This window comes from Artibeus jamaicensis, unplaced genomic scaffold (genome assembly GCF_021234435.1).
Source record: "Artibeus jamaicensis isolate MK-2021 breed Jamaican fruit bat unplaced genomic scaffold, CSHL_Jam_final scaffold_1964, whole genome shotgun sequence".
Taxonomy (NCBI): Eukaryota; Metazoa; Chordata; class Mammalia; order Chiroptera; family Phyllostomidae; genus Artibeus; species Artibeus jamaicensis.
In genome coordinates, this window is record NW_026522030.1 from 7,180,196 (window position 1) to 7,208,164 (window position 27,969).

At 47.3% G+C, this 27,969-nt stretch overlaps 1 protein-coding gene across 10 annotated transcripts in view; it reads right to left on the reverse strand.

Moving 5' to 3' along the window:
• The window catches only part of ZNF618 (zinc finger protein 618), a 166,824-nt gene that overhangs the window by 108,336 nt on the left and 30,519 nt on the right, over positions 1-27,969 (reverse strand). For 9 of the 10 annotated variants that reach the window (XM_053656249.1, XM_053656248.1, XM_053656247.1 and 6 more), the window contains exon 1: positions 20,093-20,149. The exons of the other annotated variant lie outside the window; for it this stretch is intronic. In XM_053656249.1, the coding sequence (XP_053512224.1) occupies positions 20,093-20,128 (36 nt within the window). In that variant the 5' untranslated portion in view covers positions 20,129-20,149. Of the gene's footprint in view, positions 1-20,092; positions 20,150-27,969 lie in introns of those variants that run through there. 10 annotated transcript variants of the gene reach the window in all.

Here is a 27,969-nt window from a genome sequence, read left to right on the forward strand (position 1 = left end):
CCATCCTGCATCTTCTGAAAAGGTTTAAAAAAAAAACAGGAGACTCCTGAACCTATAAAATCACTATCATGAAGTTCAATGCATGTCTAAAATTTAATAAATTTACAAAAAAAAATTCCAGCATAGAAGAATTAGGATAATACTGCAAAGTAACTGCAGGTTTAAATGTAGAAACCTTTTTATAAGCAAGCAGAACATACACAGTGCTCTTCCTGCCGTTAAATGACTTCAGTGACACCGTATCTAAGAACATAAACAGAAGATAACCCAGACATGTGTTTCGATTTCCCCCCAAATTTCAGTTTTCCCGGAGGCAGGCAATTCCGAGTTTTGGACTCAGAACCCACAGAGACTGTCTGGCACTGGGTGTCCCCTGCACATGAGGATGAGTGAGCAAGCCCCTGGTGTATCACCAGCTCCTGGTTTACCCCGGGAGCACCACCTCCCCTCACGACATGGGGACGCCCTGGAAGCCAGGCCTGTTATCAGAGGAAATGCTCCCTCTTTAGAAACGTAGTCCTCGCAGGAACGGAAGTCCAGGATAAACAGGCTGAGTTACTGGTTATTCACTCACCCCCTGTGACGCCATCCCTACTGTTCCAATTAGAAGGCCATTTTATTACAGGCATACCTGGTTTCAGGGCACTTCACTCCACTCTGCTTCACTGATACTGCATTTTCATCGATATGGAGGCACGACCCTCCACCAGCAGAAAGATTACTCGCCAAAGGCTCAGATGACGGATAGCACTTTTTAGCAATAAAGCATTTTTAAATTAAGGTATGTACACTTTTCAGACATAATGCCATTGCACATTTAAAGGACTACATACAATAGAGCATAAACACAGCTTTTACATGCATGGGGAAACCAAAACATTCTTGTGACTCACTATATTATATTTGCTTTATTGTGGCAGTCTGGAACCAAACCGGTAATATCTCCAAGGTATATGCCTGTATTTAACAGCAACAACAAGCACAAAACTGACATCGGGAAATACTTCCGTAAAAACAAACTTGTAAAATCATTCCCTTGTCTCTGGTGAAGCATCAAGTAAGAGCTGCGCTGGTTTCCTAAGAGCCCAGAGGGCTGGAAGGGTTCCCATGGTCTCTCTACTGCACCACTGGACAGTAGAGAGAGTGGTGCCCAGAGTGTGCAGACCAACCCTGACCGGCCAGCCAGGCCCGGCTTTGTCCCCCAAAAGAGAGGCAGGAGGACTACAAAGCCCAGGCTGTGATCCGTCTGGCCAGGCCAAGCAGGGCTAAGAGGGGAAAAGGAAGGCAGCAGGAATCACTCCATGCCCAGGCCCTAGCTGTGTTCCCATCCACCTCCAGGCAAATTTAAGGGCGCCAAGCCCTCCAGCACAATCATGAAATAAGAGGACATCAAAATCCACCAGGCAGGGACTTCCAGTTGCAGCTCTCCCATGGACAAATCACAGACGTCATCACTGCTGTCCTCACGACAAGAAAAACGCTGCACAAACTGAAAATCAACAACTTTCTCTGGACTGAAGAATGGGGGTCCCAGAGCACACCACCACCCTGAAAACTGGAGAGGCAAATGCAGAGAAATGCAGCTTACTGGGAGCTGGAGCCAAAGGTGGAGCCGTGACTGGTAGGAACGCCCACTGTAATTGCCTAATTGCTAGAAGCGGAGTGTGAACCAGCCTGAGAGTTAAACACCCCGGGACCCAGTCTTAGAGGAGCCACCACCACACCTTTGAGCTTTAGCCCCAGGAGCCTCAACCGGTTCCTGCTTCAGTGGGAAAGGTGGGGAGGAGCGGGGCAGTAACCATTGGAAATTCTGAGAACAGAACACAGCCTGTCCTCAAGAAAAACGACTTTATCTCAGACTTGTCTGTCCTAGGGGAGGGCAGTTGGACCATGCCAGACACCTAGCCTTTATGTCACACATAAAAGGACAAAAAGAAAAGGCTCAGAAATACAGCCCAGGGGCTCAGGCTCACTAAGATATCCTGAGATCTAATCCGAAGAACACAGACCAGTTCCCCTCCCTAATATCTTGCCACTACATCAAAAAGATGAGAGCCCTAGCTGGGCAGCTCAGTTGGTTAGAGTGTCATCCTGGACACCAAAAGGCTGTGCGTTCGATTCTCAATCAGGGCACATACCTAGGTTGTGGGTTTGATCCCCAACAGGGTTCTTACAGGGGGCAACTGATCAATGTTTCTCTCTCTCTCCCCCTCTCCGTCCCTCCCCATCCCCTTCCTCTCTCTCTAAAATCAATAAACATATACTTGGGTAAGGATTTTTTTTAAAAAAGGTTGGAGAATAACAACAGTGGATTACAACTGAGAACTGCAAGACACAGATTCTATTTAAGGAGGACATCTTCGGGAAACCCAAAGACAACAGGCTAGGGGGCGAGGGGACAAACAAGGAGGAGACTGAAGCCTATGAAACCTACAGCTGCCGCGAACCTTAAGCGTGGCCCCACAGCACCCCACAGCCACATAAACATAAAGCTTCACACTAAAATCGTCGCCATCTCAGTTCCTCTTCCTAAATACTTCAGGTCTGGCTTCTAACAAAACTTACAAGGCATGCTACAAGGCAAGGGGAAAAACTCAAGTCTGGAAGGACAAAGCAAGCATCAGAACCACACTCAGCTAAGATGCAGATTTTGGAATACAAGTTAATGTAACTACGGTTAATACGCTAAGGGCTCTAGTGGAAAAATTAGATAGCATGCAAGAACAGATGGGTATCATAAGCAGAGAGATGAAAACTCTAAGAAAAAGAAGGAAATGCTAGCTATGAAAGACACGGCATCAAAAACGAAGAGCGCTTTGGACGGGCTCCTCAGCAGACTAGACACTGCTGGCGAGTCTCTGAGCTCAGAGCAGTCGGCAGAAAGTGCCCAAAAGGACCAAAACACCCAAAGAGAAAGAAGAATGAGCTGGTCTGGACTTCTGGCTTCCGCTCCAACCCAGAAAGAGCCTAGACACCATCACTCCGGTACCCCACAACAAGAAAAATACTGAACAAACTGCAAACCGACGACTTTTCTTACATCCAGCAGAGAATTGAGGTCACAGGGCAAACCACTGGCCCCCAAAGTGGGGCGATGGGCAGATGAAAAGAATCAACATTTACCACACGGCTGAAGCTGCCAGGGCGCCCAGTAACTGGTAGGAGGAGCACCTGGAGACTGGGCATGGACTAGCTCAGGAGAGAAAAACTCCTGGGGCCCCAACCCTTCCCTGAGTTCTTCCTCCAGGAGCTTTACCGGTTCCTCAGGGTTAAGAAGAGAAATCTCTTTGTGGTTCAGGCACAGGGAGGGAAAAAGGAGCAATTCTGAAATACACCCAGAGGGTTCTGTTCTAGCCAACAAAGGCCTACCCTCAAAATAAACTGTGTGCCGGAGTCTAACCAGAGTGAGTTTTCCCAGGGCCTACCTGACATGGGGGAAAGGAAATTACCCGACGCCAGTCCCCTCTGGACTTCCCGTCGCACCTACGGTGGGTGAGAAAAACCTGAGAAGCACTTGTTCAGGTCACAGCGTGGGGGCACAGGCCCACTAAACACTGAAAACTGATCATAACACCCTGAAATCCTTCACCTTCCACACCATCAGGGCTTCTGGATAATAACAGAGGACTGTCACTGAAAGACCTGGGAGGCTCCTGCTCCTACGTAAGGAACCTCCAGGGCAACCCAAAGATAAGAAGGAAGACTAAAACAAGGACACCATAGAACATTTTAGTCGCAGACACCTACGGGTACAGCAAACTGTTAACACAACCAAACTCCTAGCCAGATAAACACAAATAGGTCTCACACTAGAGACCTATTTATCTTTCACCCAGTACATCATGTGTGGCTTTCAACTTCACACTAAAAGGCTGATTATATCAGTCCCTCTACTAGATATATCATCTCTGGCTTTCAACATTAAAAAAAAAAATCACAAGGCATGCTGAAAGGTGAAAACAAAACAAAAACACATCTTCAAAATCTGGAGAGATAAAGCAGACACAAATTTAGAAAAGATCAAACCAGGAATAATTTTAAATAACTCTAATTATTATGCTAAGGTTATAATGGAAAAGGTGGACAACATGCAAGAACAGATGGGGCTGTAAGCAGAGAGGAAACTAGCAAAGAATCAAAAGGAAATGCTACAAGTGAAACTTCCCAAACTCACAAAGCAAAGAGAAAAAAATGTAAAAACACAGAACTGAACATCCAGTAACTGCAGAACAGTTACAAAAGGTGTAACGTACATGCAATGGGACTATAAGAAGGAGAAGGAAAAAAGGAAAAGGAGAAATATTTGAAGTAATAATGACTGAAATTCTTCCAAAATTAATGACGTCAAACCACAGATCCAGGAAGCTCAAAGAGCACCAAGCAGAATAAATACCCCCAAAAATCAACACACAGGCATATCATATTTGAACTGCAGAAAAACGAAAGATAAACAGGAAATCCTGAAAAAGCTAGAAGAGAAAAAAAGCAAAAGTTAACCCATACAGAAATAAGGATGAAAACTACATCACATTTCTCTGCAAACGCCATGCAAGCAAGAAGGTGGTGGAGTGATATACTTAAAATGCTGAAAGAAAAAACCCCACAAACCTAGAAAAATCTGGAGCCAAATTATCCTTCAAAAGTGACAAAAATTAGGGGAATGTGTCACCAGACCCGCCCTAGAAGATAGTTTAAGTTCTTCAGGGAGACAGAAAATGACATAGGTCAGAAACTTGATATACATAAAGAATAGTGTTAGAGAAGGAATAAGTGAAAGTAAAATAAAGTCTCTTCATCTTTCTATTCCTAACATATAAATATTTGCTCAAAATAGTAACAAGCATACAGTGGGTGATTATAGCTCATAAACAAGTGAAATGAATGGCAGCGGTGTTAAAAGGGATGGGAGGGAGCCACTGGGAACAGTTTTACGGCACCTGCACTACTTGTGAACCAGTGTAGTGTAATGTGAAAATAGACTTAGACTCATTGTAAATGTATATTGTAAAGTCAAGGGCAAACACTAAAAAATTTCTCTTAACAAAATGAGATGATAAAAGCGGGGGAGGGTAATGAAATCATATACAATGCTCAATTAAAACCAGAGAAGGGAGCCCTGGCTGGTGTGGCTCAGTGGCTGAGTGCCAGCCTGCAAATCAAAGGGTTTGATTCCCAGTCAGGGCACATGCCTGGGTTGTGGGCCAGGTCTCCAGTAGGGGATGCTCAAGAGGCAACCACACACTGATGTTTCTTTCCCTTTTTTTCTCTCTCCCTTTCCCTCCCTAAAAAATAAATAAATAAAAACTTTAAAAAAAAACCCAGGGAAGGGAGAAAAAAGTAAAATACAAAAAATATCTATATATGAAACAAGGATAACAAATAGAAAACAGTTCCAAATACAGCAGATATTAATACAACTATATCAATAATCATGTTACATGGGAATGGTCTAACTATACCAATTCAGAGACTTTCAGAGTGGACTGAATAAAAAAATATATTCAACTATATATTGTACACAGAAACTGCAATTTAAATATCAAGACAGATGCATCTGGTTTAAAAATAAACATGGAGAAAAACATACCATGCTAATACTAATTAAAAGAAATCTAATTAAACAATGTCACCCCAGTAAATGTAACAAATTTAAAAAAATCTAAAGTAGCTATTTTAATTTCAGACAAAGCAGAGATCAGAGCAAGAAAAACCGTCAGGAATGAAGAGGAGCATCACACAACGACCTGGGGTCCACTCTCCAAAACACCTTTATCGTGTGTGCACCTAACAACGGCGCACCAAAAGGTGCATCGAAAACCGACAGAACTGACTATAAAAAAATGTCCAAACCCACTATCAACCTCATCTGCCAATAACCAACAGATCTAGCAGGTGAAAAATCACTAAGGATGTAGTTAAACTGAACAGCACAGCACCATCACTCAACTGGCTCTACCTGACCTCCCTAGAGCACTTCCTCAAACCGCAGCAAAAAACACATTCTTCTCAAGCTCACATGGAACAGTCACCAAGACAGACCACATTCTCAGCCATAACACACACCTTAACAAGCTTTAAGAAAAGAAAAAAACCTCAGAAACTACACAACATATGTTCTTAGACCACATGGATTCAACTAGAAATAATAACAACAACAAAAAAAACTGGTTAAATTTTTAAGGATTTACTAGAAAGTTCCAAAATACTTGGAGATTAAACAACACACTTCTAAATAATGCATAGGTCAAAATATTGGCCTTCTAAGAAATTTTAAATGTTTTGAACTAAATGAAAATAAAAACGCAATTATCAAAATTTGTGAAAACTACAGGTGGAATCAAGGGAGGGAGGCGGGGATGGGCTGGGGTGGGGGGAGGCCGTCGGGGGAGGCAGACAACTGTACTTGAACAACAATAAAAAAAATAAAAATAAATTTGTGGAAAGTAGCGAATATAGTGCTTAGAAGGAATTTACAGCATTGAATACATAAAAAAAGAGAAAGATCTAAAATCAATAATCCATGCAGTCACCTTAGGAAACTGGAGAAAGAAGAGCAATATAAACTTAAAGCATCAGCAGAAAAGAAATAATAAAAATTAGAGCGGGAATCAATGAAATTGCAAATTGGAAATCAGCAGAGAAAATTAATGAAACCAAAGCCCAACTATTTGAGAAGATCAATAAAATTTAATAAACCTATAGCTAACCAAAGCAACAAGACAGGAAAGAAATACCTACTAACATCAGAAGTGAAAAAACAGCCATCGCTACTGATCCAATGGACATTAAAAGGATAATAAAGGAAGATTATGAATAACTTGTTGCCCACAAATTTGATAATCTGGATGAAACAGACCATTTCTTTGACAGATACAACCTACCAAAATTCACACAAGGAGAAAGAAATAATCTAAATATGCCTATACATACATATTCACATTTGTGAATATGTAAATTCACACATACACATTTGTATATTCATATATAGGCATATTCATATTTTTATGTACGTATATGAAACCAAATCAATAATTAATAACATTTCAAAAAAGGAAGCCCCAGGCCCAGATGGTTTCGGTGGTAAACTCTACCAAGCACTTAAATGACACCAATTCTCTATTATGTCTTCCAGGAAACAGAAGCAGAGGGGACACTTCCTAACTTGTTATGTGAGGCCAACATTACTCTAATACCAAAACCAGATAAACGCATTACAAGAAAGGGAAGCCACAAACCAGTATCTCTCCTGAACACAGATGCATAAATCATCAACAACATATCAGCAAATTGAATCCAGCAATGTTTAAGAAGACGTGTACACCACAACTGAATGCAGCTTATTCCAGGTAAGCAAGACTGGCTCAACATTCAAAAATCAATTCATCTGAAGAAGAAGTACATTCCCATATCGATAGATGTGCATTTCACAAGATCTAATACCCATTCATGATAAAAAACAATCTTAGAAAACAGACTAGAGGAACTTTCTCAACATGATAAAGAGCACGTACAGAAAAGCCTACAACTATCCTCACTTAATGGTGAGAAACTAGATACATGTCCCCTCCTCCCCACTCCTATTCAGTCATTCATATCACTGGAAATCCTAGCTAATGCAATAAGACAAGGAAATAAAAAAAATGTAGATCAGTAAGGAAAAAATAAAACTATCTTTATTCACAGATAGCATGACTGTTGATGTACAAAATCCCTCCAAAAACAATTTTTTAAATGGACTTAATGATGATTATAGGACGTTGCAGGATACAAGAGTAGTATTAAAAAATCAATAGTTTTCATAGAGTAACAATGAATAATTGCTACTCTATAAAATTTGAAATTAAAAACACAGCCTGCGAACCACAGGATTGTGGTTCGATTCCCGGTCAGGGCACATGCCTGGGTTGCAGGCCAGTTCCCAGCAGGGGACTCACAAGAGGAAACCATACATTGACATTTCTTTCCTTCTCTCCTTCCCTTCCTCTCTAAAGATAAATAAATAAAATCTTTAAAAAAAAACACAATACCACTTATATTAACACCAAGAAAAACAAGAATTACTTAAGATAAACCTAACAAAATATGCACAGGATATATGAAGAAAACAACAAAACTCTAATGAAAATAATTGAAGACCTAAATAAATGAAGATATATTTCATACTCATGGAAGGAAGACACAATACTGTTAAGATGTCAATTCTAAATATTTCATCTATAGAATCAACACAACCCCAATCAAAATCCCAGCAAGTTATTTTAAGGCTATGGATACTAAAGTATATGTGGAAAGACAAAGGGCCACAGTAGCCAGCACAGTATTGAGAAACGAAGTCCGGAAACTTACACTACCCAGACTTTGAGACTCACTGTAAAGCTACAGTAACCAAGACTGTGGTGTTGGTGAAAGAGGGAACAAACAATCAAGGGAACAGAATAGAGAGCTCAGAAAAGACCCACACATATACAGTCAAATGATCTTTGAAAATTCAGTACGGAATAGTCTTTTCAACAAATGGTGCTAGACCTGGAAATCCACATGCAAAACAAAATAAGCCAAAAAGGCAGAAAACTGTACTTGAACAACAATTAAAATAAAATAATGAAAAATAAAAAAATACGCCAAACAAATGAAAAACAAACAAACAAACAAAGCCCTGGCTGGGTGGCTCAATTACAGCATCACTCAGTGCACCAAAAGGTTATGGGTTTGATCCCTGGTCAGTGCACATACCTTGGTTGTGGGTTCAGTGGAGGCACCTGATCTATGCTTCTCTCACATCTCACATGGATGTTTCTCTCTCTTTCTGTCTCCTTTCCTCTCTCTCTAAAAAAAAATCAACAAATGGCCCTGACTGATGTTGCTCAGTTGGTTGAGCATCTCCCACAAAGCAAAAGATCACTAGTTCAATTCCCAGTCAGGGAGCATGTCTGGGTTGCAGGTTCAGTCCTCTGGTCCAGTGCGTTCCAGAGGCAATTGATCAATGTTTCTCTCACATCAGTGTTTCTCTCCCTCTCTTTCTTCCCCCCTTAACCCCTATTTTTAGTTATTTAAAAATAAATAACTAAAATCTTTTTTACAAAAATCAACAAACATACCCTAGAATGAGGATAAAAATAAAACGCACTCTCAGACACGTCCTTGTTCCCCAACACACAGAGCCACGGATCCCCACCACTTTCTCCAGGCCGTGTCTACCAGCTCCCCCCGCCCACGGCTGCCCAATCACCTTCCCTCACCCCGTGCAGCCCCTTCCACACCCAACCACTGCTGCTGAGTCAGGTCAAAGTTTGCAGAGCCCACGGCCACCTTCACAGCTACTTCAGGCCTTTCCTCAGTCCCATTTCCACTCCTCTTTACTTCCTTCCTTTTGGCTACATACATTGCCTCCTGGAGGAACTGAACCATTTGTTGGGCCTTAATTTCTCCCTAGCACTGTGCACATAGTAGGTACTTAGTAAACACTTTCGAAATGATAAGCCTTTAAATTGTGCGCATGGTCCTATGTCTCTTCAGTATGTACATAAATACATCAAATAGCAACACACGGAGCGATTACCTCTGGGAGGGAAGGTTATGGGCCGTTTTGATTTTTTATTCCTTTTTTTGTTCACCTGAACTACCTACCTGTTCAATAGTGAACATGTATTACATTGGATAATAAAAATAATAATAGAAGCAAAAAAATAACAACATAAGAAAGGCCAGCTTTATACAAAGGAAACATTAGATGTGATGATTCACTTTACAGAATGCATTTCTTGTTTTGTAAAAAGCTTTGTCATAAAAATATTTTATACAGGGAGTAGTCCAAAAAAAAAAAAGGATTTGATTTGTGGGAAACTTTCAGGATCGTGTGAAATTCAGAAAGTCTTGTTTCCCCCAAGGAGAATAAAGACTAGCTGTCCCTCAGCCCTCCTTCCAACCACACGCTGTTAAAGATGTTTCCCTTCTCTCCTCAAGGGAGGTCACAGCACCTTCCCAATTCTGTCGGTTATGAGCACTGAGACCCCTGACCCCACCAGCCTCTGGGGTTTCCCCTTCAGAAGCAGGTGTTTTGTGACTCCGGAAAGACAGACTGCATTCTCAGCCGCTACCACCAGGAAGGAGCCTTCCATCGGACTGGATGGGTACAGGAACCCTTCAGCCTTGCAGGCGAAGGGAAGGAGCAATTCTCTGTATCTCTGGCCCCAGAGCAGAATCTCAGGGCACGACACTGACCCAATTTGACAGATGAGGAAACAGATCAGAGAGGAAAGTGACTTACCTACAGTTGGCCACTTATTCAGTGGAAGAAACAAGACTCAGGACTCCAGCCTTGGGCTGACAGATGCTAAACCTTCATGATAAATGAAGCTTTACGTTCAAGTAATTTTTAAAAATGGCAAAGCAGTCATGTGCCCGATCTGTGCCAGGCTCTCAGCCAGGACCACCAAGGGAGAGCCACCGTCTCTGCCTGGGTACCGCCTGTGTGCTAACCGGGGAAGCCCACCACACAACTCCTAATAACCTCACGACTCCTAACGGACTCACGCTGACTTCCGCCCAGGAAACAGTCTACCCGGCAAGAGAGTTCTCACCCTCAGCCAGGTGGGATGCAAACATATGGCCAAGCACAGCCACAACTAGCCCTGTGGCTCACTGCCGAACCCCCACTGATAAAACCCCATCAGTACTTCCACAAATTGTCCTTGTTGTTGTGGCTCTTCCCATTGGCAGGCATTGGGCTTGGCACTTCCCGTCCATTACCGGATATGAATAGCCAATGACCACCCTGTGATGTGGAGCTAGCTTATCCCCATCTTTTAAGCAACTCTGAAAACAAGTGAAAAATCAAAATCAACTCTAGTGCCTTAGTATAGCACCTCTCCCAACAGTAGAGAGAACTGTGTCTGGTATGAGCTGCACCCTGCAGGGATCCCCATCCCCAAATCATACACACACACACACACACACACACAAGCTGGGAGGCCTCTTGGCCTCTCTTCGGGCCCACTTCTCAGTGCACTATGGAGGTCCCTTCTGCATCCTCACGGCCACTGGTTGAACCAGGTCTGTCCAGACCCTGGGGTACCAAGGGCTAAGGAGCTCTTCCAACAGAAATTCCTTATTCTGGACCTACAGCTGCACAGGCCCCAGTACCCAGCCAGGGCCAACCAGGTGCCAGGCCTTTCCTCAGCCCAGATGGGAAGGGACCCTGGCCGCAGGCCCTCAGAACCCTTGCTCACTCAGATGGCCACAAGGTGGGGAGGTGAGGTGATGGGAAGGCTTCAGCCCAGCTCTGCCGTGTACTGACCAAAACACTGGGCAGCGCCCTGCCTGCAGTGAAGCCAGGCACATGGGCTCCACCCAGGCTCTCGACTGCTTAGCCTCAGTGTCCTCATCAGTTAAGTGGAGATGGCGACAGCGCCTCCTTCCCAGAGCTGTCCTGAGGATGAAATATACATAGCGTGCAGGCCAGGGTGCCTCTCACAGGAGCCTGGATTCCCACCACCACAGCCCGTCCATACAGGGAGGCAAAAGCAGGTTTACAGTTGTGAGTGCAGGAAACATGGAGTTCATTCTTTATTATTATTTGCTAATTACTGTATTATTTTCCACACAAACAACTGTAAACCTACTTTTGCCCCACCCTATATCATACTGTCTACTTCGCTACCTTGAACCCCCACTGGGCAGGGGTCCTGCTGTCTCACTCACCCCAGAGAACATGCCTATAACATGCCTGGCATACTGCAGGCCCTTAATAAAGACTTCTCAGATGATGAGCAAACAATGGAAAAGAATGCTAAAGTGGGCGCCTGTCCTGCTCGGGCCACCTTGCCCTGGAGGGGGTTAGATGTGCTGAGTGCTAAACTGGAGACGCACCGGGCTGGGTGAATGCTTAGCTGCACCCCCAGGCTGAGCAAACAGGCCCCCAGCACCCCTAAGCAAAGACCACAGAAGGCTTGCTGTCTTTGAGAGGTGGTCTTCCAACATCTGTTGGAATCTCTCCCTGCCCTTGCCCCACAGTAAGGTCACCAGAGTAAGTGCTCAATAAATACAGGTTCCGGGCAAGCTCGCACTGCCTTCCCCTCCCAGGTGACCTGCTCCGAGCAACCACAGTTATTCCTTCTGCTCCTCCCACTCTCCCCCAACTGCAGTAAACCTAGGCTGTTGCCCCCAACCCAGGACAGCTAGGAGAGACTGGCAGCTGGTGTTCAAGTATCTCTGCAGCTCCACTCAGGCGCTGTGACATTTTTTTCAAATGTTCATGATTTCCAGACTCCTTAGCACTATGGAGAGGCAGTCACTTCCCTCTTTCTGGGTCTAGGTTTCTCCACTGGCAAACTGGGACAGCCATCCCAGTCTGGCACGCTTCCCAGGACCGCCGTGCAGAATCGGTGAGAATGCAGATGGCCGAGGGCTCCGCAAACCTGCACTTCTGAATCAAGGTGGTATCGGTATCCGCAACTCCCCCTGGAGAAGGTTCTCCCTTGCGAAGGGGCCAGCACCATTCTCAAAGGACACCAGCCACAAGGGCCCAGAACCAGCCAGGCCTCTCGACTCTGAAAAGGCTGCCACTGGCCAAGTTCGCTCCTGGCATAAAGGTTTGCCCAAATGGATGACAAGAAAGCCTCACCGCCAGTTTTCTTCTTCAGAGGCACGCACACACACAGAACCAACTCATAAATAAAAATCTGATTAGAAAGCCTTTTCCAAAGCCAATGTGACTGAGTTTTAATCTTTTATAAAGAAAAACTCATAAAATATTCAAGCAAGGCCCATGCATCTCGGGAGGCCAGAAGTGGCTCTCGGAGCCCCCAGCTGCACACGCACCAGTGGGGCCCCGGACCCGTGCCACCCACCACTGGAGCATCCGGACGCCGTGGCGGCTGTTTAACTGAGTCATTGTCAGGGAGCAGGTCTGGGCTCTGCCAGCCACAGCTCACTCTCCAGCCACCTGCTCCCCTTGGCTGCTCCACACTCAGCTTTTTCTGCTCCACAAGATCGGGGATGCCCTGGGCTGCTTTTCAGACTGCACGGTGCTGAGAACAGGCTGAAAGGGGCAAAACGAGACTGGTAAGCCCCTACCCTAAGGCACAAGAGAGGAAACCTGGGGAAAGACGCTCCCCCCACTTCCAGCGCTGGAATTCAGGCTCCCCAGGAGGGGGCTGCAGCCTCAGGGCCCTGGCCTACTCGGTGTCCCCTTCCAGGGCTCATTCAGTCGCTCATGCATCCGGAGATGACTTGCTGTGACCCTGCCATGTGACACTGTGAGCGCGAGGCGTACAACAAGATGACGAAAACACTTGCCCTTCCTTGTGGAATCGGGTGGATACCTGAACTGAAGCAGGGACAGTGCGTGATGAGGCTGGGACACTTGGAGAGTGTAAGACAGTCATCAAAGACGATGGGACTTGTCCTAAGGGCAGAGGAGCCTGCACAAAGGGGAGGCTCTGGCTAAATCTGGAATAATAGGAGCAACAAAATAATGATAGTAATGCATTATAATCCATAAAATAAGTCTAAAACTGTTATGTTTGTATCAGTTTAGGCACCCAGGAGTCTACGCTGATACAAATAAGTGAATAAGTAAATGAGAAAGTAGAGCTCTTTTTACATTAGAATTCAAATTAATAAATGTAGAAGGAATGATGGAAGTTAAGAAATCCCTATTTGAAAGCACTACAGTAATAACTATTGCAAGCAAGAATCATCCATGGATGCTAAAATCAGTGGACAAAAAGTATGATGCGGAAAAAGGATACCTGCATAGTTACAAAGTACCTCCCACAAAATACTTATTAATACAAGGGTAACAGAGTAGCTTTACAGAGAACTTCACGGATGCCACCTTAACCAAGTTCCAAGTTCACACTGCCAGTGATGAGTCATATCGACACCCTGTACCTTCTGCTGTGACGCACTGATAAGGGGACATCCCCGGTCTGGGGTGCTACTGCCAGAATTGTATAACCCGAGTCAGTGACCCAACAAACATCCAATACACACCTCCCAGGGGCATTCTACAAAGTAACTAGTTGGGACTCTTTAAAGGGGTCAAGGGCATGGAATTCAGAGGCAGGCCAAGGATCTGTCCGGGCCAGGACCAAGCAAGGGCCTAGTGGGGCCACTGGCAGAATTTGAATAAGGTCTGATGATTACTTCATAACATTGCACGATTATTAATTTCCTGCATTAATATTAACTTCTTAATATAATTCGAGCATTATACGATAATTCTGTAAGGTGTTAATATTGAGGAAGCAAGATGAAAGGTATATGGAAACTCTCTATATTATTTTTGCAAGTCTGAAATTCCTTTGAAATGAAAAGTGGGAGCGGAGCGATGCTGCTCAGGTCGGGCACCAGATGAAGATGCAGGCTCACATCCCTGGACCATATTGCATGAGAGACACACGTCTTGCAACACAACAGTCAGAGTCAGCGGGGCAAGATGCTCCCCTTCTGAGAGGGACCGTGAGGACAGCAGTTCTCGCCTCCCCGCCATCTACCCGGGGACACCTGCCACCTGCACGCCTTACAGATCCCCACCATTACATGCATATGTGGTACCGTATCATGGTACCCATTCATCGCACCATGCCTCTGCTTCCCAACTTCCCCAGGGGCCCTGGCTGGGTAGAGCATCCGTAGGTTAGAGCATTGCCTTGATACGCCAAGGCTGTGGGTTCAATCCCTGGTCAGGACGCATACAAAAATCAACCAGTGAATGCATACATAAGTAGAACAACAAACTGACGTTTCTCTTTTTTTTTATTGATGTTTCCTTTTCTCTCTCTCCTTCCCTCTCTCTTCACTGTCCTTTCTCTCTCTAAAATCAATACCTAAAAAAAAAAAACTTCCCCAGGGAACAGTTTCCAGGCTAGACTGGAACGGTTCACACCCACAACTAAACCACAGAGGACGACTCCTAACTGCAGGAGCGCAGCAAATTGAATTTGGTGTTAAGCTTTTTTCTACAAATTTTCTGCTGGGACTTGTTACCTCCGCTGTGTAACCGAGCTCCTCATTGGAACCAGGAAGGAATGAACAGCAAACCAACCCTGGCAAAAAAGATGTAGAATCAGCTAGTCCTGCCCACGTGGTCAGCGGCTTGGTTTCCCGGGCCTGGCTCAACCTGGGATTTTTTATTACAGCCGTACAACGAGGTCATATTTTCTGCTAGTAAAATTGTCCCTGGATCACACAATGGAACCAAACTGATCAATATTTCACAGTGTTGTTACCAAAAAAAGCTTTCTGGTGATCCCATGCTTCCCCTCAAAGCCACAATACACAGACACACACACACACACACACACACACACACACACACACACGTAGTAACAGCCCATCTCCGTCGGTAAAAGGGAATAATAATGTCTCCTCACAACACTGCATAAAGATAAATGTGACAAATACTAAGTACCTTCACTCGTGCTCACACCGAAGCATTAACGTGCACCTGCTGTGTCAGGCCTGTGCTGGGAACTCAGGACAGTGATGGACAGACAGACATGGCCTGTGCCCTTGTGTGGTTTGAGACCTGCTTCTCCTCATTTCCTTGGGTGGCAACATTCTCCACCTTGTTTTCAGGGTCCTCCACAGGGCACCTAGGATCTGTCTGCTTGTCTCTCCATCTGCCCACCAACCTCTCTCTTTCCCTTCCTCCTCCCCACCCCCCACACCCCTTCCATCCCGCCCGTCCCCAGACACTCTCACTGCCCCCCAAACACTGTTCACTAGACCACCGGCTATTTGCATCCTCCCCCAGAAGAGGTTTTAAGCACCTCAAAATACCATTTGCATATGAAGCCTCCCTCCAATTACAATCTACCTCTTCATTAGAGCCTAGGATGACCTCTCCTTTCCTCTCCACGTATCTCAATATTAATCACAATACAAGGTCACACATCTCCTCTAGCAGGTGTCCCTGGCCCGCCCCTGTCCCGTCCCAAGACCCCTCTCTCCTCCCACCACAGCGCAGCAGCCCTAAAGCTAAAAAAGGAGCCGACAACCTGACTGACTTCTCAGGAGCTCACCTCCCCCTTCATCCTGTCTCTCTGACTATGGCCGATCAAGAGCAAGGGCCACGTCCACCATTTCAAAAGCCCCGTCCCACGAAGGACAGGCAGGACAGAAGCTGCAGGTGACATGTGGCTGGTGGATGAAAAGCACCTTCCAAAAGCCCTCCACAATGGCCACAGTGGTGGATGGCACGCTCCAGGAGGCAGGGAGGCAGTTGTTCTCAACACCAGTTCCAGCTTCTTGCAGAGCCTGATGCCTATAGTAGGTGCTCAATAAATCATGGCTTGTTATTGCTGAAACTGTTTATCTTTGAAAGTTTTGCTGAACAAGGCAGAGAAATGCCTCCATGGTCAATGGAGAAGAAATGAGCAATTACATGCTGTGCTCTTAAACACTGGGGAAATTATTCTAAGAAAGGTAGGGCTGTGAATTTCAGTGGGTCAGGGGCTGAGCCAGTACCTCCCACAAGCACACCAGGCTGGGGTGCAGAGTTGGGAGACCTGTGCCACCCATTCCTGCTGACTGCTGCCAGTGGGAGCGCATGGCCAACCTGCCCAGGCACCCGCGCTGTAGAACCAAGTGGGAGATCTGAGTTTTAAGACAGGCAGCTAAGTCGGCTGTTGTGGCCAGAGCTTCGCCTCTGGTTTAACCGCCATGAACACACTGCTCCCCTCCTCCATCCAGACCCCCATGTCGTTGATACCAGTTGTGAAGAGAAAAGGTGTTTTATAATTAGCACAGTGTTTATATTCCAATGAGAGCATTCAGATGGCTTAAAAATAGATTGAGTCCTTACACACTTTGGAGTTCTTTCCCTGAAGATCTTGTTTACACTAGCGTTTTCCTTGGCAACCCTTCTTTTGAAAAGGTCAGCTGCAGTTCACAAATTCTTAAACTGGCAGCTCCGAGTCCCTGGGATTTTGTAGTAGGCGTTCACGCGACTTCCAACTCCCACCCACAGCACGCTCTGCAGATAAATGCCCGCACAGGGCACCCCAGGCAGCGCACATTCCGGATCCCGAAGGCCTGGCAATGGAAGGGCTCTGGGATGCCAGAGCAAACACAGACTCCGGTGTAAGAAGACGCAACTCAGGGGCTTAGACACCGCCTTGCCAAGTGCTGGTGGGCTCAGTCTACTGAATGGATGTTCTCAGGGAAAAAAGAACCAGAGGAATAAGCCCCTAAAAAAGCGGCTCTCTCCTGGGGTAAAATGTGAGACTTGACGTCTGTTCACCTCAGCCAGCAGGTCATTAAACAAAAGGTGTGCTGGGGGAGGAAAAGCGTGGCTGGGCTGGGGGAGGCTGAGTAAACAAAGTTAATCTCCTTTCTTTCTTTTTTAAATCCTCACTGGAGAATATGTTTACTGACTTTAGAGAGAGAGGGAAGGGCGGGGCGAGAGAGAGAGAGGTCGATAGATTGCCTCCTGTACATGCTACGTGCTCCTACCAGGGATCGAACCCACAAACTTCCAGTGTACGGGATGACGCTCCAACCAACTGCACCACGCAACCAACCAGGGCAACCTCAGTTCTTTACTGCAGGACTTTTCAGAGCCTTTAAAGGTCCAATGGCAGAGCAGGCTCCATTCACAGGTTTATCTAGTCCTAGATCCACCCCCACTTCTTCTCTCCCTACAGACCACAAATGGAGCGCACTGCCTGTCACCAGCGTTTGGAAATGAGGGAAGAAGCTTAAATGTTGAGAACTGGGAGAGGAATGGACTTGCTTAAGAACAGATCCGCAGCTGATGAGTTACTGACCCAGGCTGCCCTCGAACCCAGGACCACAGCCGCCCTCCCTCAACACCGGCTCTGTCCAGCCTATTGTTTGTCGGAACCAGATGAGGTCTGACAGGAGACAAGCCAGCCGTCCCAGTGTGCACGCACCAGGGAGCGATTCCTGAATTCCCATGCTGCCCGCATTGCAAACTGCTCTCAAACTAGCAACCAGCAGCCGAGCCCTCCATTCCTCGCAGGAGCTTGGTTCTAAGAGGCCTATCGAAGCCATCAGCCAGCTACCGTTACACAGTGAACACCTCCAAGGACAGGGATGTCACCTCCTCCTGCCTGGGGACTGGCTAGAGAACAAGAACACTTCTGGTGTTTTGCCCTCGTGGCTGCAAGACCGCTCGCTGTAGGTCTGGGAGATGCAGTTCTAGATACATCTGCAGAAGGAAGGGGTCAGGCCCGGGGACCTCGAGGTGTGGCAGCCCTGACTCAAATTCCAGCTCCACCACTTACTCGTGGGCAGGCTGTTTTGACCTGGGGAGCCTCGGCATCCTCATCCCTCCAAGCGGGCGAGGACACCACTCCCAGCGTGGAAGGGGTGCAGAAGGAGAAGCTGTGAGCAGCCCCGTCTCTCAGCACAGCATCGGTGAGAAGCACAGGTTGGTGTTAGGTGCAAGCCACCCTCCTCACGCCCCTCTCTCCAGGGCCTGCACCTCCCCACCCCCACCTGGGGTCAGCTGCCCTTACAACAGCCCTAGGATCTAGCCTGAGGAACTCGGTGTGAAGGAACAGCAGAAATGAGGCACCGACAGCTGCCTCTGACCAGAAGGGACTGGGAAATCCTAACTCTGGCGCTGAAGGGGTGGGTGAGTGCCCCAGAGCCAGTGCGTGACTGAACCGTGCAGATGAGAAAACCAAGGCCTGAGAGAGAAGGGACCTGCCCCAGGGGCACAGCAGGGCGGCGGCGGCATCAGGACAGGACCTCCGACGCCCCCTCCTCTAGTGCACCCCACTGCGGGGCAAGAACTGTAGGAAGGTGGCAGGCGTCCCCAAACCCTCATCACGTTCCACCGACTTTTAATAGACTTTAACAATTTACTGACACCAGTGGAGCTTATAAAGTGGTTTAATTGAATTAATTAGCAGTCGTGACTTACTCCTGAGTTCCCCCTTTGGCTCCGGGGAGGCTGTGCCAGCCGCCTGTTTAACCCCTTGTGTCCTAGAAAGGCTGTCACTCTCATTTGAGACAATTCATCAGGGTCTTTGCCAGTTTCTCCCCTACACTAGCTCTTACCCTGGCCCTACCCATATGTCAGTGCTGAGCACTCGTCTGCACCTGACACCTGCCTGCCCTGAGAGGCTGAAATCCCACCCCAAGGACCCCCTTGCGTGAAAGAATGCTGCCTTCTCCTGCAGGTCCCCCAGGTGACAGGGGCAGCCAGGGGGGAGGTCAGCGTCCCAGCATGGGAGCTATCCCCACTGGCCTAGACTGGGAACCGGCCACCCATCCCCCACCGTCTCATCTCCACAGCCTCAAAGGAGAGGCTGGGTGATGCCATGACAAGGGTGGTCCCCGAACCCGCAGCCCCCTGGGAGGCCGGAAGGATGCAGACTCCGGAGCATCCTCACCCACTGAACCGGAACCCCTGGGGTGAGGCCCCAGGAGCTGCTTTCACAAGCCCTTCAGATGAAACTTACACACACTGGAGTCAGAGCGGGGCCTGGGTGGTCACCGACACTCCTTCTGGGTGAAACATCTGGGAAACAGCCCACGAGTGCCCATCCACTTAGAAGACAGTCTCCACAGCATTATATTATGTAAGAGGGAACCAGAAGCAGTCTGACACCCCCCAAACAGGGTACTGCTGGGTAAAACCAGGGTACAGACACTCCATGCAGCACCGATGAAACTGGGGAATGCTCACTGTATAACGTTGAGCTTTTTTTTTAAACAGGAGACAAACTGTAACTACTGCACCTACTGGTTAAAGAAGAAGAAGTGCAGGGGGATGAGGGGGAAGGAGAGGAGGCGGAGGAGGGAGAGGAAGACAATCAAAACATCGAAAGTTCCAGCATCTGGCAGGGTCTATAGGCGGTTTTCTTTGTTTCTCAGACTTTTCTGTGTTTTCCAACTTTTTCTCTAAAGAGCATGTGCTACTTTTTATAATGAAGTAAAAAGAAACTTTGTTTTAAACAAAGATTCAGTGAGAAGCTACCACTTAGAGAGCAGAACGTTCTACACTAACTTGGAATTCACTCAGAATCTGGGCTTCTCTCAGTTGCCGGTCCTGCGCACAGTAGGTGTGAAGGGAGAGAGACGGAAGGATGGAGGGAGGTAGTTTCAGCCAAACCTCTCTATGAAGCCGACTTCTGCCTTGGCATTTCATTGGATGAGTTATTTAAGTCAAAACGACCCTGAAAAGGCAGACCCAAGAGAAAGGAGAACTCAGCCGGTGCCACGTAGATGTCTCCTGTACAGCACCTCACACACTCACGCTTTCTCCCGGACACACGTGGCTGGCAGAGACACACTCACCGAGCCAGTAGTAAGTCAATATTTCCAGGAACTTCTAAGCCCCTGAAGCTGGTGCTCAGTGGCAAGTTCACCCCAGCGGGTGCGAGGTAAGCAGACATGCAGGAATCAGTAACTACAACGTGGAGAGCAGGAACCAGGTGAGCAAACACTGGGCAGGGATTAGCAGCTGGATTAGAGGGCAGGATGGGGGCTCACCCTGCACCCCACTCTTTTGGTGTCCTGGGAAGCGATGACACCAACGCCCCCCCCCACAGGAGGAACAACATGCACCAGGTGTGAAGTTGGGTCTAGGAGAACCATCTAGTCCAGCAGGGTGAAGGGCGGCACAGGGTCAGGGCGGTGGGGGGGCGGGGCAGGGGGCCAGTCACAAAAATAGTCCGGACCATGAGCACAGAGGGCGGGGCGTGGACGGGAGCACCCCTCTTCTAAGCACCAGAGGCCTGGGAGAGGCTGGACAGGGCGGTCAGGGGAAGAATCATTCCCACTCTGCTCCGGCTCACCCCAGCAAGCCCCGGGGAGGAAAGTTCACCAGCCTCCGGTCTCCTCCTCCCCCAACCAGCGTGGGCACTGGAGGGCTGCCCGCTGGGCTCTGGAATGGCCAAATTTTCCTAAATCTCAGGAAAAGTCAATCAGCAGCAGAGTGGGGACAAAAAGTAGAGCAATCATTCTGAGCCACATGCCCATTCCCCTTTCTTGTCCCCGTATTTTTTGTTGTCAATAACCCATGACAATGCCCAATCTGGACCCAGTGGGACAGGGACACAGACCTCCAAGCAAGCACCAACAAGCCCTCCACATCCCAGAATTAGCCTGGCTGTGGGCACCAGCTGCTCGGGACAAGTCTTGGTCTCCCTTCGGCATCACACAACAGCGATGTGTGAGGGCGCCATCGTGTCCAACCGGCTCCATTCCCAAATGGGCAGGCACCTCAGGCTCAGAGAGGGAGAGGACCTTGCCAGGGTCACACAGCAGCAGACGGGCAGAACTGCGCCTCAAACCCCAGTCTTCCTGACTCCTATCCCAGCCCAGAAGTGGCTTAGGCACTAAAGGATTCACTGGCATAGGGGATAAGCCACAAAGTCTTATAGAGCTGGACCAGAGAGAACTCAAACACGACAGATAATGAGGTCCTTGTCCCTAGAAGGGTTCAAGCTGAAGCTAAACAGGTAATTGGTTAGCAGGAACAATGATTAACAGACGGAAGAATAAGACCTGGGTTCCAGGGACAGGGGCAGGGGAGAGAATGACTTCACATTCCGCCCTCACTGTGATACTTCATGACTCTTCCCCGGTGACGCAGACTGACGGGCGGTGTCTGCTAAGGTACAAATGATGAGTCTGTGGGATGGGTGGCCTTCGGGTTCCACGCCAACGCCTGCTTCCAGAGGCACGTGGGGGCGGCCAGGTAGGTGAGGACCTGTCTCCTCAGCCGCCTTCCCCAGCACCAGGGTCCCACAAACATGCTTTAATTTCTTTTAAAATCGAAATAAAGAAGCTAAACTTTGAGGTCAGAGAAAATGTTTAACATATAATGTTAATATACTCCTTTTTATAACCAATGCAGTCATGAAATATACTTCATATTTTTACGGAGGAAGGAGCCAACAAGAGCAAAAGTGCTGAGGGCCCATGAAAGTCATGACATCAACCTCCCTCCCCAATTTTAAAAATAATATTATGTAATACACTGGGCTTCCATGTTAAGATTTCATCCATGAAAGGGTTCTTTGGCTAAAATGGTTTTTGAAACCTCATAGGGAGTAAAAATACTGTCTTTCTCTACAGTTCTAGGGTCTCAACTCAAGAACAAATGAAATACCATGCCATACGAGTCACACTGAGCTTCTCCAAGCCGAAGACCCCACTCCTGTGACCCAGCTGTGGCCGGCTGGTGGCCGGCTCTGGGGGCCAGCGTGTCACAGTAAGGAATGTAGACACACTCTGCGCCAGCGTTCCTGTCCGTGTTATCTCCAGTGTGTGTCTTGGGCATAGAAAGTACTAGGTGGAGAAAGTAATGCTGACCTTCAGAAAGGGCTCCCACACTTCCAACTGGCTCCCCCAAGGTCAAATAGTGACCCCCCCTCCCGATTCTGAAAGGAGCAGTTCAAATATGAAGGCGGGAAACCCTCAAAATTGGATAAACTAGGTAAACAGTCCCCTCGGGAGAAAGGAAAATTCTTCAAAGAAACACCCAGGAGAGGAAAAATGCAGCCCACGCAGAGACAGTTACCGGAGTGAGGCAGTCACCCTGCAGTGTGCAAAAGGGAGCACTCCTTGGGGAATCTGTGAAAAGCTCAGCTTCTCGACCTCACCCACCTCTCACCCACCCCTCACCCACCCCCTAGGATCCAGAAACAGCAAGTCAGAGGACAGGCTTGGCAGGTCCTGGCTGCTCTGGTGCGGGAGGTCCCACATCGCCCTCTGAAAAGTCGTCTATTAATGATGAAAGAGGGAGTTTACAGGTATCCCCAGCCTTCTGGGCCCTTGTTTACTGGTGCCAATGGGGGGAGGGGTGAGACTTGTTCAGTAGCCTCAGATGTGGAATGGGCACAGCATGGTGGGTTGTCTCTCACCGCACAACACACACACACACACACACACACACACACACACGTTCCTTTGCCCTCCCAGACTGAACCTCCCAGGAGCGGTTCAGCTCCACCCTGGGGCTGAGGAACTGGGGCTCCCATGCTGACATCTCCCCCAATCTGCTCTATATCAATACGGTGCCATTCTAGGCCAGACTGAGTTCTACCAAGCGGGAGCAAAAACCAGGAAGCCTCATCTGCCCCAGGAAGTGAGAAAGAAGAGCTAATGGCCAGAACCTGGGAAGGGCAGAAGGCCACTGTCAAACCAAGATCAAATGAGACAAGCCACTCAGGGGAGCAGGCACCAAACAGACCTGTGAGAACCAGGAACAATGGAGCTCCAAGGGCTGGAGTGGCTAGGCTTGCTGTCAGAAGCCAGAGGGGCAATGTGAACACGGTTTGGTTTCTATACACTCAGCATCCCTTCTTTCAAAACAGACTATCTCACCCTTCCAGGAACCCCATGATCTAAGCGGCCTCAAAGGGCTCTCTCCAGCCCCCAACTTGAGGGGAAGAATCAAATGACCCACATTCACCCAATCAGAACAGAACAGAACACCCTCCCAGCACTGTGAGTGGCTCAAGGATGAGGCTGTGATCCAAGCTGGGCCAATGGGAGCCTTCCCTGGGACTCTGGCTGAAACTGTTGGAAAGCAGGTGCTCTCTTTCCACTGGGCCTACTCTGTAGTTCCAGTATAGCTAGAAGCTCAGCTATGCTACAGCCGTTTCTGCCACGACCTGGGGAGGACCCACCTGATGAATAAGTCAACACAGGAAATAAGAGCTGAGAGATAAACAGCAACACATTTCTGATTACATGACCTACTGGTAAGTACCTACTTTTCAGTAGGTATGCCCGTAAGTGTCCTTTTAGTTTAAGCAAGTTTGAGACAAGTTTCTGTCACTTGCAGCCTAGGGTGTCTTGACTAAATTCAATGGTCAGTTGACTGAATTGGCAAATTTGGTTTCAAGGCAGAAAGACTCCTTGCTGTGACCTTGGGCAAGCCACGCCACCCCTGCATTTCATCCCTTGCTCCCAGGATTTCGACAGAGAATTAAATAATATCACAATGACTGCATGAAGCACTTGGGATGTTATTTAGAATCTGTAGGTGCTCAACAGAAGCCAGGAAAAAAAGTAGCAGTCTTTAGGACCATGTCCTCAGGTACCCCCGCTGGCTAAGGAAATAATAGTCCTCCAAGGCCCAGGCTGAGCCTAGCTGGGCAGAGAGAAGTGGCTATCAGAGACCCAAGTCACAGGAGGAGCAGCCAGGAGGAGCACCTTCTTAAGAACCACAACCCCCGGCACACTCCCAGCCCCTCACAGCGCTCAGAGCATCAGGTCTTCAGGCCCCCCACCTCCACCCCAGCTATTAGAGTGAGACTCTCAAAGGTATGAAGCGGCACAGCCTCAACCACGGCCAACGTGGAGATATCGTTAACACGGAGCGTTTCCAACCCTGTGATAGCTCTACCGGTACAGCATCTTCCCAGAGCACCCTCGCAAACGCGAAATAATATTGACAGTGCTGGTGGCTCCTGCTCATGACAGAACAACTGAGACTAGATTTACCACCCACTTGAAAAAACTAAGAAACTGGAGCAAATATGGGAAATAATAATTCCTAGACACTGGCCAACAGGCAGACGGGGCAGTAATCCTGGAGAGGAAAAGCAAACAGCTGGGTCCGATGACTGCCCCAGCTGACTGCCAGGATGATATCCAAGCTTTGGTGCAGAGAGGGGGAACCCCAACAGAGTTCAAGGGTCACCTCGAGTTGAGGAGACAGAGGTAAGAATTATGGAAGAAAAGGAAGTGAGGATACGCAGGCTGGAGAACCAGAGGAGAGAGCGAGCTCGGATTCTTCTGCTGCATCAGCACCGATTCCCACGAGCATGTCAGCGAACGACTGGAGCCAGGAACAAGAACCACCAGGAGGAACCCGGCAGAACACTGCTAGGACTCACGCAGGGCTAAGAGAACTTCGCAGTCCCGACAGCCGAAGTGCAGAAATCTCATAATACAAAGGGCATCAGACCGAGCACTCAGAAAGATATGCCTGCAAGAGTGGAGAAAAACCTCTAGACAAGGGACCAGAATACTGTTTCTGTAAGGGGCCAGACTGCCTTTTAGGTTTTGGGGGGCCACTGTGGACTAAAAGCAGCCACCGACAATACATAAATGAATAAACATAGCTGTGTATCAATAAAACTGTATTTATAAAAACAGGTGGCAAGCCAGATTTGTCCCCTGGGCTACAGTTTGCCAAACCCTGCTCTATTCCAAAGACTGCTCTGGTCATCCACATTTTAACTGCTGTGGTGGGCAGATTAATCCCCCCATTCCCACCCCCACCAAGCCCACGCCCCACCAAAGAAATCTACATCCTAATCCCCAGACCTGTGACTCTGTAGGATACATGCATATGGAATTAAGTTTGCTAATCAGATGACCTTGAGATGGGGAGATTATCCTGAATTACCTGATTAGGCCCTAGGCCAAGGTCCTTCTAAGTAGGAGAAGGAAGCAGAAAGGAGAGAAGCAGAGAGATGGCAGTACAGCAGGGACTCTGCCCAATCTTGCTGCCTTTCAAGATAAAGAAATGGAGCCACAGGGCAAGGAAGGCAAGAAGCCCCTAGAAGCTGGAAAAGAAACGGATTCTCCCCCAGGGCTTTCAGAAGGAACACAGCCCTGAGAGACCCCTCTGGGACTTCCAATTTCCAGAACTCTGAGAAAACAAATTCATGCGGCTCGAAGCCAATAAGTTTGTGGCAATGTGATAGAGCAGCAACAAGAAACGAATACAACAGCAATTACATGACAAGGCACAAAAATATTTGAAGTAATATTAAAACATCCAGCACCGAATGGTGTAAAATTCCCAGTGCCTGCCAATCAAAAAGGACCATGCATTAAAGAAGCAGAAAAACAAATTAATAGGAAGAGACCCAGAAATGACATAGATGATAGATTTTAAAGACATTAACATACTCCATAAACTTAAGAATGCAGGGAAAACAAGCTAGAGAAAGCTTGTCCCCAGGAGATGTAAAAAGACACAAATCAAACTTCTGGAGATGAAGAATACAAGGTCTAGGATGTAGAACAGATGAGATACTAATGAAGAAAAGACGGTGATCGCTTCTCGGCCTTTCGGCTAAGATCAAGTGAAAAGACGGGTCAACTTGAAGACGTAGTAAAAGAAACTACTGATAATGAAAGAGAGAGAAAAAAGATAAGCAAAGACAAACAGGGCGTGGAGGTGCTTTGTAACATCCTCAGAAGGTCCAATCCACGTGCAACTGGAGTCCAAGAAAAAAGGAGCAGGAGTAAGGAGAGGAAAGGTAATTAAAAAAATGGCCCCAAGTTTCCAATTTGGTGCAAACTATACGGGGGTGGGCAAACCTGAAACGCAGAGTTTATCCTATTATTATTTATTTTGGCATGATATAGTTTTCCCTATGGACAACTGTGAACCTTCTTTGCCTATCCCTGTATACCCAGAGGCTCAGTGAATGACAAGCTGAAGAAAAACTACTCGCAGGCACATCACAATCAAATCAGTTAGAACCAGAAACAAAGAGAACATCTAAAAAACAGTCAAAATTGTTAAAAAAGGAAACAGAAAGGAACAAAAATATGAATAACAGCCAAGGTCTCATCAGAAACAATTAAAACAGAGAACAATGAAGCAACATTTTTAAAGTATTGAAAGAAAAAAAAACTGCCAACCTGGAATGCAATAGCCAGCAAAAATATCTTTCAAAAATAAAGAAGTGCAAAGCCTAAAAGAATGCATCACCAGCAGACCAACAGCACAAGAAGGGTTGGTTCTCTGGTTACAGTAGCCAGAAGACTGGCAACTAGCAAAATAGCCATGAGAAGGAGACTAGTTATACAAACTAGGGTAGATCCGTAAAACGACATACTGAGCGTAGATAGAAACTGAAGCAGATCTATTGAGGCTAACATGGAAAGGCCTCAGGACATCCTACAAAGTGAGAAGAGCTGAGCTATCACGCAGCAGGAATGGTTCGCCTCTGTGCCTGTGCTGTGACGTACAAGAAATGACTTGGCATGAATATTCCGCCGTCACGAGCGCTCACCTACAGGAAATGGGGCTTAGGAGGATGGGGGGCGATGTGGAAGGGTCCTTTCTATTTTTATTCTTTATTCTACTTACTTCTTTACTATCCAAATTGTTTTCAGAGAATCTGTATCCGTGCGATTTCAAGTTATGCAAGTTAAAAAACAGAAGAGGTTTTTGGCTAGGATTCAAATCGAGCCCAACAGTCAACTTCTTCATTGGCCAAGCACTGTTTATGATTTACTCAATTCGGGAAATGAAAACATCGACTCCTATTGCTTCCTTCAAATACTCCCCCTTTCATTCAATGCTACATCCCACCTTTGGGTCCACATCGTAACAAAGGTCTCACAGAAGTCCCCGTGGGTACATGCGTAAGGATGTCACTCCAGCTCTCTCCTAGGGGTGGTGGAAATTAAGGGAACTGGACCACCCGTCGCTGAAAGGCGGCTGGGTAAAGCGCGGGGGCTGCCTCCCCCAAGCAGCCAAAAATACCACGATGGACCCCGAACACTTGCCGCTGAGTACAAAAGTCAGGAACAGAATGCAATCGAGACACTACAGCACTCATGTGAGTTTTTAAACATGCGCACAGAACAACGGCACACATTCTGCAAGAACACCTGTAAACCAAAAGATGCACTGTAAACACACAGAGCAAATGGCTTGGCGATGGGGAAGAGCGGGGCTGGAGGGAAAATGGGAAAGGAAAGCAAGGAAACCACTGAATGAAGCAAGAAGGGGGACGGTAACGAGCCAAAAATGAGCAAAAATGCATCCTAAACTGAGTATAACCGACTCAACCTGCCGCAGGTGAGCTTTAAAAGGGGCGTGGGGTGGTGGGGAACCAGGTAACATTTGAGTGATTCCGTGCTGAGTGCTTTACAAGTACCACCTCATTTAATCTTTATAATGAACCCACGGGGCTCTCTAATCTCTGGTTTACAAAGAGGAAACCGGGACGCCACAGGTTGGACAACTTGGCCAGGGTCACACAGAGGGAGGGGCAGGGGCGA